At 35.7% G+C, this 19,295-nt stretch overlaps 2 protein-coding genes across 3 annotated transcripts in view; one reads left to right on the top strand and one right to left on the bottom strand.

Annotated features, from left to right (window-relative positions):
• Window positions 1–18,482, bottom strand: part of LOC136797993 (probable phospholipid-transporting ATPase IIA) — a 41,805-nt gene extending 23,323 nt beyond the window's left edge. The window contains exons 1-22 of one of the 2 annotated variants that reach the window (XM_067054583.1): window positions 18,435–18,482; window positions 18,027–18,240; window positions 15,390–15,456; window positions 14,935–15,003; window positions 14,215–14,328; window positions 13,627–13,735; window positions 13,340–13,398; window positions 13,130–13,181; window positions 12,571–12,665; window positions 12,274–12,354; window positions 11,727–11,799; window positions 11,425–11,501; window positions 10,972–11,061; window positions 9,595–9,665; window positions 8,637–8,928; window positions 8,194–8,379; window positions 6,974–7,135; window positions 6,192–6,284; window positions 5,509–5,592; window positions 4,278–4,448; window positions 3,702–3,800; window positions 3,051–3,140 (exon numbers count right to left, since the gene is read on the bottom strand). In XM_067054583.1, the coding sequence (XP_066910684.1) occupies window positions 3,051–3,140; window positions 3,702–3,800; window positions 4,278–4,448; window positions 5,509–5,592; window positions 6,192–6,284; window positions 6,974–7,135; window positions 8,194–8,379; window positions 8,637–8,928; window positions 9,595–9,665; window positions 10,972–11,061; window positions 11,425–11,501; window positions 11,727–11,799; window positions 12,274–12,354; window positions 12,571–12,665; window positions 13,130–13,181; window positions 13,340–13,398; window positions 13,627–13,735; window positions 14,215–14,328; window positions 14,935–15,003; window positions 15,390–15,456; window positions 18,027–18,220 (2,328 nt within the window). In that variant the 5' untranslated portion in view covers window positions 18,221–18,240; window positions 18,435–18,482. Of the gene's footprint in view, window positions 1–3,050; window positions 3,141–3,701; window positions 3,801–4,277; window positions 4,449–5,508; window positions 5,593–6,191; window positions 6,285–6,973; window positions 7,136–8,193; window positions 8,380–8,636; window positions 8,929–9,594; window positions 9,666–10,971; window positions 11,062–11,424; window positions 11,502–11,726; window positions 11,800–12,273; window positions 12,355–12,570; window positions 12,666–13,129; window positions 13,182–13,339; window positions 13,399–13,626; window positions 13,736–14,214; window positions 14,329–14,934; window positions 15,004–15,389; window positions 15,457–18,026 lie in introns of both variants that reach the window. The other variant, XM_067054581.1, reaches the window with a different exon arrangement.
• Window positions 69–2,892, top strand: LOC136798017 (uncharacterized). Its single transcript, XM_067054609.1, has 6 exons — window positions 69–77; window positions 188–383; window positions 748–1,197; window positions 1,570–1,692; window positions 2,139–2,415; window positions 2,625–2,892. The coding sequence occupies exons 1-6, from the start codon at window positions 69–71 to the stop codon at window positions 2,890–2,892; spliced, it is 1,323 nt and encodes a 440-aa protein (XP_066910710.1).
• Window positions 18,483–19,295: the final 813 nt, after the last annotated feature.

The raw sequence follows: 19,295 nt of genomic DNA, 5'->3' as shown, positions 1-19,295 counted from the left end.
AGGACGGGGCCAAAACTTATAAAAGACTGCAAGTACTGAATTTTCTTGTGAATCTTTTGTCTTTTGACATGAATCAGGTTCTTTTTGACAAAAGAACAAAATAATTTATTCTCGCGTAAGCAGTCTAGGAATCAAAAATATTTGATACGTGAACTGATTACTTCTTTCTTCATTTAATTCTTCATAGGATTATATCGAGAAAGTGAAAGAGAATCGATTCATGGTCTCCATACTGGAAACATTGTATTTCGAGTTCCCTGACTTCTTTTTCACGTACTTACCGACCGGAAGTTTAAGAGAAGGTTTTGGTAAGATGTTACCATCAACGAGTATCTTAGCAACGGACCATGACGTTATGCTTGTCCCTGATGGTGTCACTGTAGGTAGGTCTGGTTGGATTCAACGCTATGAGATTCAACACAATTCTGACCACAACCCATTTTAAGATCAGGGGTACGATCTTAGAATCCACCGCGCTTCCGTCATATTAGCGAGTTTATGTATTTACACTTTTGAGGACGGTAAAGTGACTGAAGCGATTCGGAATAGCCCGCAGTTCTGACCCCCAATATCGAGGACGGTAAAAGAGCTAATTTATCGTCGTCCTCAGCTGGTCTGGATCTAGAAAAACCTTATCGTCTCCGTCGTAGAAAAACATACATACATAAACTCAGTATTAAGTTTGCACAACACGGGAGTTGAAATCGATATTTCTAACCATTTCACATTTCACCGTTTCTTTATTAGGGATCGGAGGAGAGAACCACAATGGAGACAAAGCGAATGTGTTCACCATACTAGAGTCACCAGATGATCACCAAGCGGGATTCTTGTGGTTGAAGTTAGAGGATGATTACCTTACACACTGGCATCCTTACTGTATGAAAAGACACATCGGTACCCAAGGCTGCAGTATCCTATCCTCGTTTCGCTGGAAGAAAAAAATCCGCCAAGTCCTGCTTCATTCAATGCAAGCCAAAAGATGGGTGAGAGATTTAGAATCGATTTTCCCATGGCAGAATTCATCCAAAAACCTCATCATTACTGTGGAGAACAATGGACCAGCATTGACGGTGGATATATCAGCTAAATGCCAAGGGGTGGTCAATTGCACGAGACGAAGCAATAAAAGGAGATATTTTTACGCCGACTTCACGCTTGCTCTACACTGTAAACCCTGGCCCAACAAAGCAGAAGGTATCATTTTATTCTTATTTTCATCTTCATCGGGTCAAAGAAGATTTGATGTTTTTATACGACATTACGATTGAGTCAATCAACAATGAAATCAACAAAAATAAGATATTCTACATAGTAAAGCACGTCTTTTACTCAATAGCAACATTATGTGTAGTCTAAGGTTCTTCTAAAAATGTTCATCTATGGTTTTCTAATATCGGAATACCGCGAGAACACTCTAAATGCAAAAATAATGCCAAACAATCAACCAATGAAGCTCAATATAAAAAAGATACTCAGGTGACAAAGCACGTCTTAAACTCAATAGCAGGTATGCCCATGGGAGACGCACTGATCGAGCAATTTTTCTCTTATATTTGCGTATTTCAGGCTTTCTAACATCGGAATACCGCGAGAACTGGCCACCTCGTGAAGCATTGGAGGAGATCAAACGTTTAGGATGTCACGTGGTACCGAAGTCGTCAACAAATCAACTCATCAAAGTTATTGAAGGTAGATGGAACTTTTTACAACAAATTTTCTCCTCCTGTTGGAAATAACCGAGTTTATGTGTGTGTGTCTTTCTGCGACGGATATGATAAGCTTCTAATTTGTCTACATCCTGACTGACTGAGGATGACGGTAAATTAGGACGACGGGAAAGGCCTGTCTCCACTTGCGCGCGCTGCGATCGCACTTTTTCGAGCAAAGCTTCCGCGCTATTGGTCAAAAGGTCAACGCGATCTGACGTAACGGTTGAAAAAAGCTGAAATGTATTTAACTTTTTTTTCTCGAGCGCACTACATATTTATGACGTAATCTTTTTTCCAAGCAAAAAGGATTGAAGCCAAAAGGTGTGATCGCAGCGCGCGCAAGTGGAGACCGGCCTTAGAAATCAGCACTTTTAAAAAATGTAATTTTTAATGCAACCAAATATAAAATGTCATCTTTCTCTCCAGGACAATCAGAATGCACAAAGTTTAGTCAAAGTCCTGGTCTCGAATGGCGTTACTCATTTTCACAAGCTGAAATCATATTAGCCAAGCATATTCCACAACCAGCAAAATCGGCGTATCTCGCTTTCAAAGCTGTTGTGAAGAGACAGGTGAATAAGAGAGACATCAAAGAAAGAAAGATATGTACGTTCGCGTTGAAGTGCATTTTATATCGATTGGTGGAAAGAAAAACAAAGTCTTTTTGGAAAACGGCTGACTCTTGTTTGGAGACACTTTTTATGTAAGTCATTATACAACGATGAAAATCTTGCTTTTTGAAACAATGAAGCACCCTTTCCATTGAAAATTCTTTTCGAAATCTTGAAATGAAATTGTTCTATAGTAACTTCCTATTGTATTACAAGACCTCAGTTGATTCGAAAATTCCTCTAATTCGAGCAGTTATATATTGTTTCCTTTGGAATTTAGGCGTAACTTTTTCTCATCTAGGGAGCTGTTAACAGACTTGGATGGTCACTTGAGAAGTAGATCATGTCCGAATTTCTGGATACCCGACATCAATGTGTTTGAATATCTCACACCGGACAATATGGAATCCAAGCAAAGGATTGTGGGTGAAGTAATGCAAGATGCAAGACACTACGTTGCGAAAGAATGGTTGGAACATTGTGGCTGCTGTCGAGTTGGATGTTTTTTTGATGAGGAGGAGAAAGAGGGCGATAACGAAAGCCTCTTTGATTCCTTTTCATTCGCTTGAATGAACATTGCTACCCATCGATCTTGTGACAATTTGTAAGAAATAGTTGGTCAATAATCAGGACAGGAGCCTTTATTTTTTTATTTTTGGTATGTATATCATGGAATGAAAATATCAGAAATAAAATAACTAATTTAAACTGCATGAGAACAACATACCTCTAAGGAGTCGCCTTTGATGACGAGTGCGTGATCGCATTTCCGACGAAAACTGTTCAATTCCAAATGCGCCTCCGCTCGATTCGTCACCTGGAAGCAGATAAGAATATATATCATTTTTCTAATAAAAAGATTGCTTAAAGGTTTTATTTTTACATAAGTGTTTCCGTTTCATACCAGACACATATTTCATATCAGGTCAGTGTCTTGCTATTGTTATATTATGCTTATGACAAGCAAAAAAATGTTTTTCTTTTCCTCTTTCTGACCAATCTTGCTTCACATTCATGCCAATTCAATGTGAGAAAGCTTGTGAATTAAAATTGATGAGTAAGCAAACGATATCACTCTTATTTAAAAACAAAACCTTTAATCATCAAAAGAAGTGACCCTGGGAAATTTTGTATAATAAATTTTATTTAACAGTTTTAATAAAACTCAAAATATCATTTTCCAAAAAACATCGTTTTTTTTTAATGTATAAATTGGTCAGAAAATGATTCTGGGAAATTTTATAGAATAGATTTTGTTCAAATAAAATCTACGTGTATAGTATTGCGCCAGCATGAAACACCGTGTAGTAATTGTAACTTAGTTCTTTATTTCTCGATAGAGTAAATTTTATCAACATTTTCCAAAAAAAGTTTATACCAATTTAAATTGATAGATGCTTTGTGTTTTTGCGACAAGTCGGGAGGACTGAGCGATGCAGATTGCAGTTTCCATCTTGTCACCCGTCAACATCCAAATCTAAGAAAAACACAATGGTGAAAGTGTAAATCTTTTATTCTCGCTCAATTTTCTAATTTGCAGTATATCCTTAGAATAATCCGCACTTTTACGCCGTTTTGTACAACACAAGCAAGAGAGCACCTCCCCGTCAGAGTTTTGAAAAATTTCTCCGTCAAAAATACGATTTTAAAAATTTCTCCGCCAAAAATACGGTTTTAAACATTTTGTGGTAGATATAATTTCGCAAGTCAGGAACTACACGCGTTTTCGCGAGTTTTAATTTCGCGAAAAAAAATTTAATAAGATTTAAGTATTAAAAAAGTCAAAGCTTTCTGCAACTACGTATTGAGGCCGAGACACTTTGAAGTGCATTATAACAAGCTAGACTTTGAAAAGCAAAGGAAACCATTAGAAAAATAATTCTTTTATTCTATGGAACAAACAGTCTAAGACAGGTTAGACGAAAAACATCATTCTAAAAAAAAAGGAATTTACCTTAATTCCAGCATTTCTCAGCAATTCGAGGGTGGGTTTGACATCCTGTTGTAGTTTATCTTCGACACCCGTCAAACACAACAACTCCATATCATAGATGAGACTTTCTTCAACTTTCAACACTTTCACTGCCCGATCTTCAACTGATAACTTCGCTTGATTGTAACGATACTAAAAGAAATGATGTAAAACATAAGGCTATTGAAAATAAAGGCTACTTTTTTCAAAATAATTTAACTAGTAGTCCGGTAGAATTAGATTTTATGGCTGAATGGTCCAAAGAAATACCAAAAAAACAACCACCCCGCAGTCGATTCGAAAGTTTTTGGACCCTTTTTGGGGCATTTTATGATGACGTCAGTTTTCAGTACAACCCCTGCAATTAAGATTTTTTTAATTTATCAAAAATAAATTTCAACTATTCTATCTGAAAAATCATGAAAAGGAGAAAACGAAAATGGTGTTTGTTTTGGTATTTGTCTATTAGACCCCCGTGTAATGGTCCCAATAACCGAAAATCCGTCATCTGGTGTCGTCATAAGCTCCTCAGTAAGATTTTCAAACCAGGCTCAAAAGGTAAACCTTGACACGTACTACCTGATAATGGTATGGTTTATAGGGTTTCGATGTTTGTAGGGTTTTGATGGCCAAATCACGAGATATTTGGGTTTGAAGTTTTGCTGACTCAGCTAATTTTATCAGAATACAGTGCTTTAACCCTATTATTATCAGGCTTTTTCGGATTTTGTATTCTCAAGGGGGGGGGGGTGTTTTCCACCAGCCTTGCATAACTTTTGATCTAGAAAAGATATGGACTTGAAATTTGGCAGAAAATGTTCTCTACCATAAAAGGAGTTCATAGAAAAAGATTGAAGAAGATCAGCGTGTTGAATTTTTGGTAAAATGCAGGTTTTATAGATACAAAATAATCCTTTATCTTTTCACTCTGCTCTAAAAGAGGACAAATTTTTCTCTCAAGAAACTCTTCTTTGACCAAATAAAAAATTTATAAAGTTACATTGACGCGGATGTTACCTGTTAAGTTAGTATTTTGTCAATATCCTAAGTAAGTCATGAATATCCTAACTAGGATATACATTAGACCAACATCCGAAATGGCTATCATAGCCTAATTGTTAGATGTCCCTGACTGTTGACAGAATAACTAATATACTTGAAGCGGTACGAAATAAAGGTACCGCACGAAGGGTCTGCTCAAAATCATACATACTTCAAAGTCTTGAAATTGTTCTTCAGTCAACGATTTTTTGGCGACAACCAGGGTACGCAACCCTTCTCTGGCCATGTTTCCACACTTGCAGATGAAAGAAAAGAATGGAAAAAATTAATGTTTGTGACAAAAACATTTAGAGCGAGTAGATCAACAAAGAACTTAAATAACTCATGGAGTTAAAACTTAAATAACTCATAAAAGCTACGACTCGAATAAATCATAGAATTGTAACTCGAATAATTAAAGGAGTTGTAACTCTAGCCACTCAGAGCATTATAGCTCAAGTAACTCAATAACTCCAAAGGGTTATAACTCGAATAACTTGAAGAGTTGTGACCCGAATAACTAAAAAGAGTTCTAACTCGAATATTTGGTTGTAGCTAGAATATCTCAAAAAGAAGTTGTGGCTCCACTGACTCAAAAGAGTTATAACTTGAATGACTAAAAAAAGTTGCAACTCGAATAAATCAAAAGGATTGTCACTCGAATATCTCAAAAAAACTCGAATAACCCAAAATGAGTTGTAAATCGAATAATTCAAAGAATTGTAGCCGGAATAACTCAGGAAAGAGTAGTAACCCGAATAACTCAAGAAAGAGTTGGAACCGGAATAACTAGAAGAGTTGTAACCGGAATAACTTGAAGAGTTGAAACTCGAATAACGCAAGAAAGAGTTGTACCTCTTCTTCCAACCAATCGTTGTAATTGACGTGGTTTTGCATGACTGCGTCTGCTCCCTTCATGTAAAACAAGATTTCGCCAGTGTCCAGATCCTGAGGAGAAAAAGAGGTGGGCGTGAAGGTGGTCAGTGTTTATTACAAATAGCCATCGATCTTATACTAGTTAGAGCTACACCGTCCCTAACTGAAGCAAAATAATCCGCCATCTTTGATAAGTAGACCATAGCTCGGTGCCGGCAATTTGGTCGATCAAGCCTATCTATCGCCTCGTCGCTTCGCGCCATTCAGGTTTTTTTGCTTGGTTGAACAAATTGCCGGTACCGAACTGTGACCTACTGTGACCTACTTTCAGCAAAGATGGCGCTTTATTTTGCTCCACTTGCCGTTGCTTGGAAAATACAGAGTAGCTCTATTTAGTGTTGTATATAAGATATCTATGTATGGGATGGGGCAATCAACAAATTTATTGTGTAGTAGAGAACTAATTCGCGAATAAGGGAGACATCTAATTGACAAGAGGGGAAGGAATTTTGAAAACAAATTGTAAAAATCTTGAAGACTTTTCCAAAACATTTTAAATTTTTGACCATTAAATTTCTTGAAAGAGACTTTTATCTAAAAAAAATATATATATGAAATTGTAACAATCAGCGGTCGATTCTCGCAATAAAGATGGAAAATTTGAAGAACTGAAAAAAAAATGGTTACTTGCACACTATGGCAAAACTTCATTCATTTATCATCTCAAATCAAAATCAAAAGCTTAAAATAACATATCTCACTTTTACAATGATACCCATACGTTTGGTTTCCGAAGTGAAAGGAAACACTTGAAGAACTCTATATTTCAACGTATCACCGACAGGCGATCGGAGGTGGATTTCATTCAAATCACGGTGGATGAGAGTCAAGCCAATGCTCTCCGTCCATGTCACAAGCGCCACCTACAAGAATGATCATCAATAATAATAACGTCCTACTCTTTTGTGCTTAATTGTAGGAGGGATAAACAGGGGGGGTTGGTACTCTGGGAGAAAATGCGTAGTGTCAATATTAAGTGATTTCGGGCGATTTTCCCAAAAAACCCTAGGAAAATGAAGGTTTTGGCACTTTTTGGCATTTTTTCAGGAAATTTTCATAAAATGGGGGAGGGGTCATTATAAAATTCTATCGGTGTGATTCTTCCGAAAAATTGCAAAGTGACCCCCTCCCTAAAATAAAGCACAAAATGGTAATGTTTATAGCGGTTTTTCATGCTATGTAACCCTGTAGAGGCCACGCCTTACGCAATTCGAACGTTTGCTTCCATAATGGCGGAAGCTATGTAACTTAGTCAACTTGAAAAACTCTCTAAGAGACTTGTGGTGGAATGAGATTAATTACTGTGTGTATCATTTATCAATAAAACATCAGAGAATTTCTTTTTTTAAACTTCTTAATCCTGCCATCTGCGTACATGCAGAGAGTAGCGGAGTAATATTGAGTCAATCTAAGACCCTCATTCGTATATTATATCTTACAGCCTCTTGTGAAACGACAGTAGAAAGTTTACAGTTCAAAGATTGATGGATATAATGCCCTCAGAATCATCGGGATGGGTCCTAATCCCGAAGGAGTAGGAATCATAACGCTGACAGGCACTGCGACTTGACAGACGCGTGTATACCATGACATTAGAAGGACACTGGGAGAGCGATGCTCACACGAGGCCGAACCTAATGAGTGCCACGGCACGTCACAATGCCAGTCTAAAATCGCTCTCATATAGCGTGGGTAAACCATGGCGAAAGGTATATTCGCTTGCCAAGTGAATCGTAGTGGCACGGTGGGTATCGAACTCGGGCCTCCCAGGCGGGAATCAAGGATGATAACCACTATACCACTACGCCTATACGACAGTTCAAACACTTGTTAAAAAAGCCTAGACCAAAGTATTCTTTCTTTCCTAAAAAGCGAGGAAAGAGAAGGCGGAAATGAGGACTCAAAGAAGAATAAGTGATACCTCATCAGGACTGGATGCTTGGTAAACGATATCGGACGTTCCACCGGTCTCTTTCAGTTCGATATGACCATTGATTTCAGGTGTGGCACTTCTTGGTGTGTTCTCATCAACCACGGGTGTGACGTTGTGACATAAAGCAAGCGCTTTCACGGCTTCGTATACTCGTGTCACCACAGTGCGTTTGATCTAAAAGCGGAAAAGTTGTATTATCTGAAAGCGAGCACATTCTATTATCAATGAAAGTAATGTTTTCACTAAAATACTTTTAACAAACGGAGAAACCTTTTTTCTAACATTTAAAGATATTTTATCAATTAAAGTGATACTTCCTTGAGTTAACTGTATCGTGAATGTAACTTTTACAATAAATGTTTCTATTGAATGTTATCAAAAACAAAATTATCACTTTAGGGCTCACTGTGTCGTTAGTGAATTGTTCTTACAGTTTTCTTCGAAGTGGACGATTCCGTTTTGGTGGGATTCGCATAAACAGAATGTAAATAGGTGCGAACTTCATCCATCGAGTCTTGACCAAAAGAGACGGTTCCCAAATGAAGTTTCTTGAACACCATTTCGTTCTGCGTCAACGTCCCCGTTTTGTCGGTCAGAAGGTACGATATCCGGCCTAACTCTTCCGGTATGGTGCTTGTCCGGACAACTGTGTCCGGTATCTCATCATCTCGAGATATGAACCAAGAGTAGACCAGTTTCGCCATGTCCAGATTGATCCTCAAACTAAAATGAATCAAATAATTATCATTATTATATACCTGTAGGCAAAAACAGCCATTGAATAATTCCTGATATACCATGGCTATTATACCACGGTAGAATTTTTTTTCAACTTTTGTTTTCAAAGTTTGATTTTTTTTATCGCTCTTGTTGCATCAAAGAAATTCATTAAACTAAATCGATCGTCAATTTCATGAACAAATTTTATGATTCAAAGTAATTAAGAAAATCATTAAAAAAGAAAAACATTCGAACGTTCGATTATGGGAGTGTTTTAAGTGAAACGCTCGACTATTAACATAATTAATGTTTTGTTTTTGCCTTAGGTATATAATAAAACATATATTCAATAGGTTTTCGTTGGTTATTGGATTTATTAACCCTCGGTGATGTATATTCAACTCGGCTTCGCCTCGTTGAATATTACATCACCTCGGGTTAATAAATCTCAATAACCAACTTTTACCTATTGAATATCTGCTTAATATCTTCAGTTTGTGTTTTTTTTTACAGTGAAGACGGTTTGTTTTTCATTTGTCTAGAAAGAAGATCCTGCGCCAAAAGGGTAGATAAAATGAACCGGTAGCTGAAAAAACCGGAAAGTGCTTTTAAGTTATGTTGAAAGTGAACTAACAACGATTGGAATGACACGATGAAAAGAAACGTTACCTGATTGGAATGATGTAAGAGAAGAGAATGGTGAATCGGATGAGAGATTTATACCAAGCTCCTTCGAAACCCTGCCGCCATGGAAACGATAAAGAAATGTCTTTAGAATCTTTCTATGGCTGCTCAGTAGAACAATTTAATCGAAGACATTATGACAAAACCCTTAGTGATACACACTTAACAAGAATAAGAAAGAAACAACTCATTTGAAAGATTTGGCGTAGAATAAAAACCAGAGTCAGCCTAGTTAGGTCAGGTAGGTCCCCTGATTTTTAAAAGTTCAGCTTTCAGCTTCAAAGCTCTAATTTGAGTAATTGAAGCCAACCAGCGTTACAGGGGAGATAAGACTAAGAGCAAAGGAATGTCAAGACTGTAAAGAGATGTAAAAACAGTTTCTTGAAAACAATGGAAAAACGGCTCGCCATATACCAGGCCTTGCCCCTAAGGAAGTTTATGTCGAGTTTTAAAAATAGGTTTCTTTTGTTGTCGCTTTAAAAAATCTACATAATTAGCGTGTTGTCACAAAATTCTTTTGTTTCAGGCCTGATTATGCACAAACTTTTAGGGCTTATTATATATTGGGTACACCTCTCCTATACGAAATGGTACCTATATCTTCTTGCTCAGAATTTCCTAGCGATTCTACTGATATAACGGCATCATGACCGCGCCATTATATGGAAAGCTAGAGCTCGAGAAAATTATAAATTGATCTTCATTTTACTCGATTTCTGACAGTTTTACAATAATCAATTTAATAGCATTGCGTTAAGAATTTCTTTTGCTATACATTGGTAAAAAAATTGATCCTTATTCTTAAAAATTTAACTAGTAATCGGCGAAAAAGGAAAAACTAATTTTCATTTTTATCGTCAAATTATGCAGAAACCGTCCGATTTGTATGGCGAGCTGTCTTTTCTGGACTTTCGTTTAATGACCTAATATAACAATAGCGTTAAGTTTGAGGTCGACAACAACGAACGAAAACTGAACACTATTACTATTATTATCCATATCGGAGATCCAAACAAGGTTTTTTTTCTAGCGTCATCCAAGTCTTTTCGCTTCAATGCAATGTCTTCAATCGAATTCCGAGCGGGCCGCAAATGACGTTATTGCCCTATAACCTGGACGGTCAATGATATTTCAGCCCTCTGAAGCCTGGCGTTTTAGTTTCCTCAACGCGGGTATGACAATTTGAGTCACAAAACCTTTCCATACCGATAATAATCAACGTTTTTACAATATAATTTTCAATAGAAGTGATCGTTGAACTTTGAGCAATCAGAAAAGCTGTTTTTCCATCTTTTAACATTCCTCTGATCAGAGTGAGAGTATTTAAAGGGTTGAAAGTCATAAAACTGATGAAAAACAAACCTTAAGGCAAACGAGTGTAAGCGATAATGCCAATACCAAACAAAATAGAACTTTCGTCAGATTATTTAACTCCGAATCGAGCAAACCAAACTAAAATATGAGAAGAGAAAAAATATGACAACAAATCAGGGAAAGATCGGTCGTTTAACTTAGAATAAGAGGAGAGTTGCGTTATTTGTGGCTCGGGGTTCAGGCTGGATGATACAATTAAGTAGCCCTGTTTCGCAGCTCTCAATTTGGAACTTTTGCTCAGGCGGTTCATAAAACAATCTATGTTAATTTCCCACTCTTAATTATAGAACCCAAGTGTTTTGTTGTTGTTTTTCTTTCGAAATAACGACCTCGCCAAGTGCTGGTAGTCTTCTTCACTAAACTCAGCGTCATCAAAAATAATCAAAAAGCAAAAGTTCAGCCAGAAGTACTCTTGTCTACGTTATTTGCGTAAATATAAACCTTAGTTTTTGGATAAGATGTGTTCATGACACTTCTCGTTTCATTGCCAGTGTAGATCACCACGCCGATAGCTTCTCCTGAAAATATCAACAATAAGTTCTATTAATTGAGGGGTAATGTAAAGGTCTGATCTATTTGGCCTGGTGATTTCTTCTTGGCCATTTTGGCCCTTATTTTCATACTACAAGTCTTTTTTGGATTTGAGATTGTCTATATGCACTATCTTGACTTCCAAAAAAAACTCCGATCAAAGATGGCGGATAAAGCTTGGTGCATAGTTTATAAAGGTCATAGCTAGTTACCAGTAGCGACAACGGTGTTTGCCCACAAAGTATTTTCCACATTAAGCGAAACGTCTTCACGTTCTCCGTTATCCTGCAACGAAAAGGAGGATAAAACTTCTTTAACAGGGACGAGATAGAGTTTTTACAAGCTCTTATTTGATTTGGTTGGTCGTTATAACCAGTAATAAAACAATTTTGTGACTTTTTCTAAAGAACGCGTCGTTTTTATTACTTCAAATGACCAATTATTAAAAAAAGTATCTTATATTATAAAAACTCCATCTCATATCTGCTTTGTCAGGAACATTCATTATGAAGCTATCTTTATAAAACTTTTGTTGAGCTCTTTGTGAATTTAAGAGTTTTTTATTTGTTCTAACCACACCACCTAAAAATTTTGTGTAAAAGAATTCTCAAGTATGTTTCTTCCTTCTCAAAGTTCCGACAAGTACCGAATACCGGTCAATACCAGATTCTCAGTGGCTCTTTGAAGTTAATTACACCAACTTAATGTTGTGTGTATTCGAGAACAGTTTGATAGGAACCAAAAAAAGAATATCTTTACCTTACAAAATGTACCAATGAAGTTGTAAATATCTTTCTCAGGTTTCTCCGCATACACAAACGCATTGATGTGAAGCAAATCCTACCAAAAAAGAAAACGCATTTCTGAGTTTAAAGAATTTTACAAATTAGGAGTAGTTCTTGGTTCAAATATTATAGTCAGCTGATCACAGATATAAGATTAAAAATGATCGAAAAGCTACTTAAACCTTTTAAAACTTAGGGAACCATTGCTTCTAGTTGTTATTTTTGATGGAATTGAGCAGAAATGTAAAATACATAATTTTAATATGAAAACCTCATCTGTAGGAAGACGTTGGCACGTGGGCACTGCAATGCGAAGTTTCCAGTCAGTCTCCCCATCCATCTGATCAGTTCGAATGAAATTCGTCCCTAAACATATGACACATTCGTTAGGATTATTCGTCTATTGGTGATTGTTTTGAAAAATATGTATTAATATGCAATATAAATGAAAAATCGTTTTTAGCAAAAATTCTTTTTTATTAATCAATCAGGACAAGTTTGAGGAATCTTTTTCATAGATGGTAACAAAATTTTAAGGCGCTTCTCTACAGTCTAAAAACTGTAACAAGCAAGGTAGAAAATATCGATATCTTATATGGATAGCCCAGTAATCTAGTACTTTTCGACAGTCTTTTGATTCTTTTCACGGGGTCCACAGACTACGGCACAACTGATTGGGACATATTGGAAGGAGCAGGGATTCAAAGCCCCTGGTTTAAAGCACAGACACCTTGGCGACAGTAGGCAACCAATTCTTGAAACAAGTCTTTAAAGCGAGGTTTGAAAAGCAAGATATTGCTCATCAATAATATTTCTTTTGTAATATTTACCAGTTTTATCTGTAGTCCTCAGAAAAATCATGTCAGCTGGAACTCTTTGATTCTTAAACAAGAAAAGAGATGTACGTTTATAAAAAGTTTCGAATTCAGTATAACATTTCATATTTTAATGAAACATCAGTGCCAAAAGGAGAACATAATCATTTATTTAGTCTCTCGACCGTCGCCAAAGATTACTAAGGTTCATTAATTGGATCCTACCTTTTCGACCAATATCAAATCTCCAATTTCAATATCCGAACTTGCCACAGTTTTGACACCTAAAAAGAAGATAAAATATCAAACTTTCAAAAATCTGTTGGTCTCTGAAGACTTATTCTATGCAGAAAGTTTTGCAAAAATTTCCTGTCTTACCTATTCTCAGATATCAGAGATGACAAAAGGTTGACAAGAAATTTATTCTCAAACAATTATTTGAAAAACAGTATTGGATTCAGAGAAATCTTCTTAACAATACGTAGAGATCATTCAAAACTAGAATAACGTACCGTTGGAAGTAATTTTCTTGTATTTTTGTGCATTTTCTTTCTTGTCGCGTAAATATCGCTTGATATCGTCATAAGCTTCTTTCATCAAAGTCACAAACAACACAAAACCCTATAGGTAAAAACAACGATGATATTTTTGCAAGGAAATTATTGAAAATATTCAAAGTTAAATCATATAAAAATGTCATACTTTGAAACACTTTTTTAGAAGCCAGTAAATTATAGCTAAAGCTCGGCTGGTTTCATTTTTTCATGACGTTCATATTGTTTTTCATACTTATTATTTTCATACTCATAATTGTTTTAAAATATTCTTAATTGCTTAATTTGCTGACTATATTGCATTATTGGCCTCGAGCAGGCTTAAATTAGCTATTTCGTGTCTATCATTGAACTTTGAGTCTGCAATGGTTCTCAAAATGTTCTTAAGATTGAAGTTCTTAGAAAAAGATGGCATTGAATGAAAGTCAGTAAATGGCGAGGGCCCAGCAAAAGTTTGTTTTAGAGACAGCCTGAAAATACCGTACGCCGAGAAAAAATCTTACGTGTAAATTCATTATAAGTCCCCTAAAAAGCTAACTGACTTACCAAAGGTGCCCAGTATGCATACAATGGTCCAACACGCAACGAAGGTACGAATTGTGTCAATGCAACACACAAGAAAAACAGATTCAAGAAATATTTGAATTGATGAAATAGTACCTAAAAATTAACAAAAATAATATAAAGATATTTTTCAATTGATAAGCTGTTGCCAGAATAATGCAATGAATGTAATCGCATATAATTATAGGTAATAGTTATCGGACAGTTGCGAGTACAATATGAGAAATATTTTACGAGTTCCGAGACGAGATCCGGAACGAGTGAAATATTTCCATATTGTACGAGCAAATGTTTGATAACTTATCAGTGACCCAAAAAATGCACTTTTTGTGTTGGAGGACACTTTTGTAGCAAAGCGACGTTAGATTGCTTCTACCGCTACAATGCAACAACATCTTTTCGTCAATTTACATTTTTACATGTAAAATACAAGATATATTGTAATCTTTTTAACCAATCAGATTGCAGATATTTTTTGGATCGCCGATAATTGGGAATATCATTGAGTATCTTCTGACAATGAAGCTGCAAATGATAAAGTAGAGCCATGTGTTGCTTTTCCTGGTCAGCTTTTGTTGAGTAATTCGCTGTTGACCGGCTTTTTGATGCTTACTGATAGTGCTAGATCTGACATCCATCAGTATCGTAAATAAAGCCTGGAATACACGAGACGAGGTTGACTGTTGAGTTCTGGAAGCTTACCAGAGGGATGAAGGTGATGACAGAATATTTCTGGTTACGAATGATATTCCGCGAGAAATTCCCTGATGGCTACAAAAAAGACAAGAAGACAATAATTTATGTTACAAAGTTCTAACAATTCAAGTCATAAATTTATAGATTATAGGGAGGTAGGTGGTGGCTAGTCAGTGGAAAATTAAATAATATCAGCTACTAATTTACTGATCTATTTTGTAGCAGATTCAAGGGGTTTTCGCAAACCATGGTCGTTTTGTTAGCCCAAAAGACGAGCCCTTAATGATATACAAAAGTAAAGTAGATGTTAGTTAAAATCGCAAAACAATAGAAGAGGTAACAGTGGTTTTTGTATTGAGATTCTTCAAACTCTTTTTTATGCTTGGCCGGCAAACTGTCGCAAGAAAAAAAATGTTGCTCTCTCCATCAGTACAATGTCACCTATGTAGCTTTCAACAAACCTTTTGTCCAAATCTGACTCTTCTTGGTTCATATTCAGGTTCACTTGAGAACAATTTTACAAACCCCCTAAAAAGAAGATTTATCATTAACGAGAATCAAGAGCTTAAAATAACATAAGTAAGTCCGTATAAATATAAATATAATTACACACTATTAGACTGATTTGTATATAAATAATCTCTAGATGACACATAAATATAATGGTTATAATACCACTTGGACTGAGTAAAAAAATTATGATGTAATATAGATTTTTCAAAATTATATAATCAGAAAATCAATAAGCATATTTCGGTTAAATAAAATGCATTCTCGGGATTTTCCTTCGGTAAATAATTCAATTTTGTTTGACAATTGGAAAATCCTAACAACAATACAACAACCAAAAGACAAAATTCAGTAAGTGAGAGATATACCCATCCCTTCCTAAATATGGTATTAGGTACGAGTTTATTTGAGATTCAAAATAAGACACCATCATCCGGCTATGGGTCAGTACCCCCTAGATTGAAATTACTTTGTTAATGAGATAATAAAATTTCTAGTTTTATTAGATTGAGTAAAAGCAAAACGAAGGCATTGCTGATGCCATTATTGCAGATTGCTTTCACTCTGTCAAAATAATATAAAATGTATAGGTCCATCCTAATGAGTAAAAGCAAAATGAAGGCATTGTTGCTGCCATATCTGCAAATTGCTTTCACTCTGTTAAAATAATATAAAATGTATAGGGTCATCCTAATGAGTAAAATCAAAACGAAGGCATTGTTGCTGCCATATCTGCAGATTGCTTTTACTCTGTCAAAATAATATAAAATGTATAGGTCCATCCTAATGAGTAAAAGCAAAACGAAGGCATTGTTGCTGCCATATCTGCAGATTGCTTTTACTCTGTCAAAATAATATAAAATGTATAGGTCCATCCTAATGAGTAAAAGCAAAACGAAGGCATTGTTGCTGTCATATCTGCAGATTGCTTTTACTCTGTCAAAATAATATAAAATGTATAGGTCCATCCTAATGAGTAAAAGCAAAACGAAGGCATTGTTGCTGCCATATCTGCAGATTGCTTTTACTCTGTCAAAATAATATAAAATGTATAGGTCCATTCTAATGAGTGAAAGCAAAACGAAGGCATTGTTGCTGCCATATCTGCAGATTGCTTTTACTCTGTCAAAATAATATAAAATGTATAGGTCCATCCTAATGAGTAAAAGCAAAACGAAGGCATTGTTGCTGCCATATCTGCAGATTGCTTTTACTCTGTCAAAATAATATAAAATGTATAGGTCCATTCTAATGAGTAAAAGCAAAACAAAGGCATTGTTGATGCCATATCTGCAGATTGCTTTCACTCTGTCAAAATAATATAAAATGTATAGGTCCATCCTAATGAGTAAAAGCAAAACGAAGGCATTGTTGCTGCCATATCTGCAGATTGCTTTTACTCTGTCAAAATAATATAAAATGTATAGGTCCATCCTAATGAGTAAAAGCAAAACGAAGGCGTTGTTGCTGCCATATATGCAGATTGCTTTTACTCTGTCAAAATAATATAAAATGTATAGGTCCATTCTAATGAGTAAAAGCAAAACAAAGGCATTGTTGATGCCATATCTGCAGATTGCTTTCACTCTGTCAAAATAATATAAAATGTATAGGTCCATCCTAATGAGTAAAAGCAAAACGAAGGCTGTCATATCTGCAGATTGCTTTTACTCTGTCAAAATAATATAAAATGTATAGGTCCATCCTAATGAGTAAAAACAAAACGAAGGCATTGTTGCTGCAATATCTGCAGATTGCTTTTACTATCAAAAGAATATAAAAATGTATAGATCCATCCTAATGAGTAAAAGCAAAACGAAGACATTGTTGCTGTCATATCTGCAGATTGATTTTACTATCAAAAGAATATAAAAATGTATAGCTCTATTCTAATGAGTAAAAGCAAAACTAAGGCATTGTTGTTGCCATATCTGCAGATTGCTTTCACTCTGTCAAAATAATATAAAATGTATAGGTCCATCCTAATGAGTAAAATCAAAACGAAGGCATTGTTGCTGCCATATCTGCAGATTGCTTTCACTCTGTCAAAATAATATAAAATGTATAGGTCTATCCCTAATGAGTAAAAGCAAAACGAAGGCATTGTTGCTGCCATATCTGCAAATTGCTTTCACTCTGTCAAAATAATATAAAATGTATAGGTCCATCCTAATGAGTAAAAGCAAAACGAAGGCTGTCATATCTGCAGATTGCTTTTACTATCAAAAGAATATAAAAATGTATAGCTCTATTCTAATGAGTAAAAGTAAAACGAAGGCATTGTTGCTGTCATATCTGCAGATTGCTTTTACTCTGTCAAAATAATATGAAATATCTTGTTCAACCTAATATGTAAAAACAAAACTAAGGCTGTCATATCTGCAAATTGCTTTCACTCTGTCAAAATAATATAACATGTATAGGTCCATCCTAATGAGTAAAAGCAAAACGAAGGCTTTGTTACTACCATATCTGTAAATTGCTTTCACTCTGTCAAAATAATATAAAATGTATAGGTCCATCCTAATTCACAGTTATGCACCAAAGAAATAGTTTGTTATTTTTAACAAAACCTGGGAAATTCTCACCTTCCACACACTTGAAAACACCCACCACATATACACCAAATAAATTTTCCACAGCAGCCATCATCCTTCTTCTTACCACTGCTGTCACCAGAATAGAGACCATAATTTTTACGGTTCCTCTCTGATAGATAATCATCTTCATCAAAGTTGCTGTCTGATTGAGAATTTAGTAAAGGTGCATTATCTGATGCCATCTCTTCTTCTTTGTCGTTTTCTATGGCCAAAGAATAATGTCTAACTTTCTTGCTTTTATTTTTTGTGCCTGCAGTGCGATTTTGTGCTGGTGTGTCCACTAATAATTTATATTTTGAATTAATCCTCAAGTCTGTGTGTGCATTGGAAGAACTGTGCATTGTATCATGGTTGTGAAATCAAGGGGCACTTTATGGTGCATTAAAATTCTTTCACCTCTTCACCATAGCATTTGATTGTATATTTATTCTTTTTTATCTAAGAGAAGATTAGAAGATTAAATTATTCTAACAGTTAAGATGGGCTAGTCCAGTTGTGTGAATCCAATATTTGGAAGGCAAAATTTCAAGGAAGATTGGTGTGATCTGGTGTGATTGGTGCGGTGAATCTAGTGAGTGTAAGTGAGTGTTCGGTCAAGTTTGCTTAATGTTTGACAAGTAAGGTAATATAAATATAGCATATTTACTTTTTTAAATGTCAAACATTAAGCAAAATTGATTGAACACTCACTTACACTCACTAGATCACCACCACCACACCTACTCACCCCAGATTGTTTTAGTTGTTTGGGAGAACAAACATTATGTATATGATGAACCCGACTGACCGGAAATCCAATTGATAAATTATTATGGAAGTGAATGCATGAAGCGAATGTTTGGGAAATCAAAAAGAAAACTTTTGTACCGTCAACTGCTCTAACTTGGGACGATTGGTTAAAACATGGGACTTGTTGATATCTGGCCTGTATTCACTTACTGTGAAATCTCCTTGACAACAAATTTGTTTTGATAACTCCAGCAAGTTTATCAATCATACTTTCTGTCATAACATGTCACGATAACATTCACTGATAGCGCGCACTTCTTTGTTTTCATTCAAAATGATCGGATGCTGATTGGAGAATTAGAGAACGCCAGCCGCCCAAACTGCCATCGCCTGATGGGATTAACAAATAATGAGTGTGTAACTTGCCGCGCGAGTGACGTCAAAGCTCCATTGTTTTGCCACTAATTTGTTCTTCTTCGTTCCAGACACTCGTTCCACTACAAATTTTTTTCATATTTCGATTTAAAG

This window comes from Clytia hemisphaerica, unplaced genomic scaffold (genome assembly GCF_902728285.1).
Source record: "Clytia hemisphaerica strain Z4C2 unplaced genomic scaffold, Clytia hemisphaerica genome assembly, whole genome shotgun sequence".
NCBI lineage: Eukaryota > Metazoa > Cnidaria > Hydrozoa > Leptothecata > Clytiidae > Clytia > Clytia hemisphaerica.
The sequence above is the reverse complement of the archived record's forward strand: the minus strand, read 5'-3'. Positions and strand labels throughout refer to the sequence as shown.

Excerpts from the sequence above, each read along its gene's own strand:
- LOC136798017 (XM_067054609.1), top strand. Across the intron at positions 1,198-1,569 it reads CTGGCCCAACAAAGCAGAAG|GCTTTCTAACATCGGAATAC; the intron begins GTATCATTTTAT and ends TGCGTATTTCAG. Across the intron at positions 1,693-2,138 it reads ACTCATCAAAGTTATTGAAG|GACAATCAGAATGCACAAAG; the intron begins GTAGATGGAACT and ends CTTTCTCTCCAG.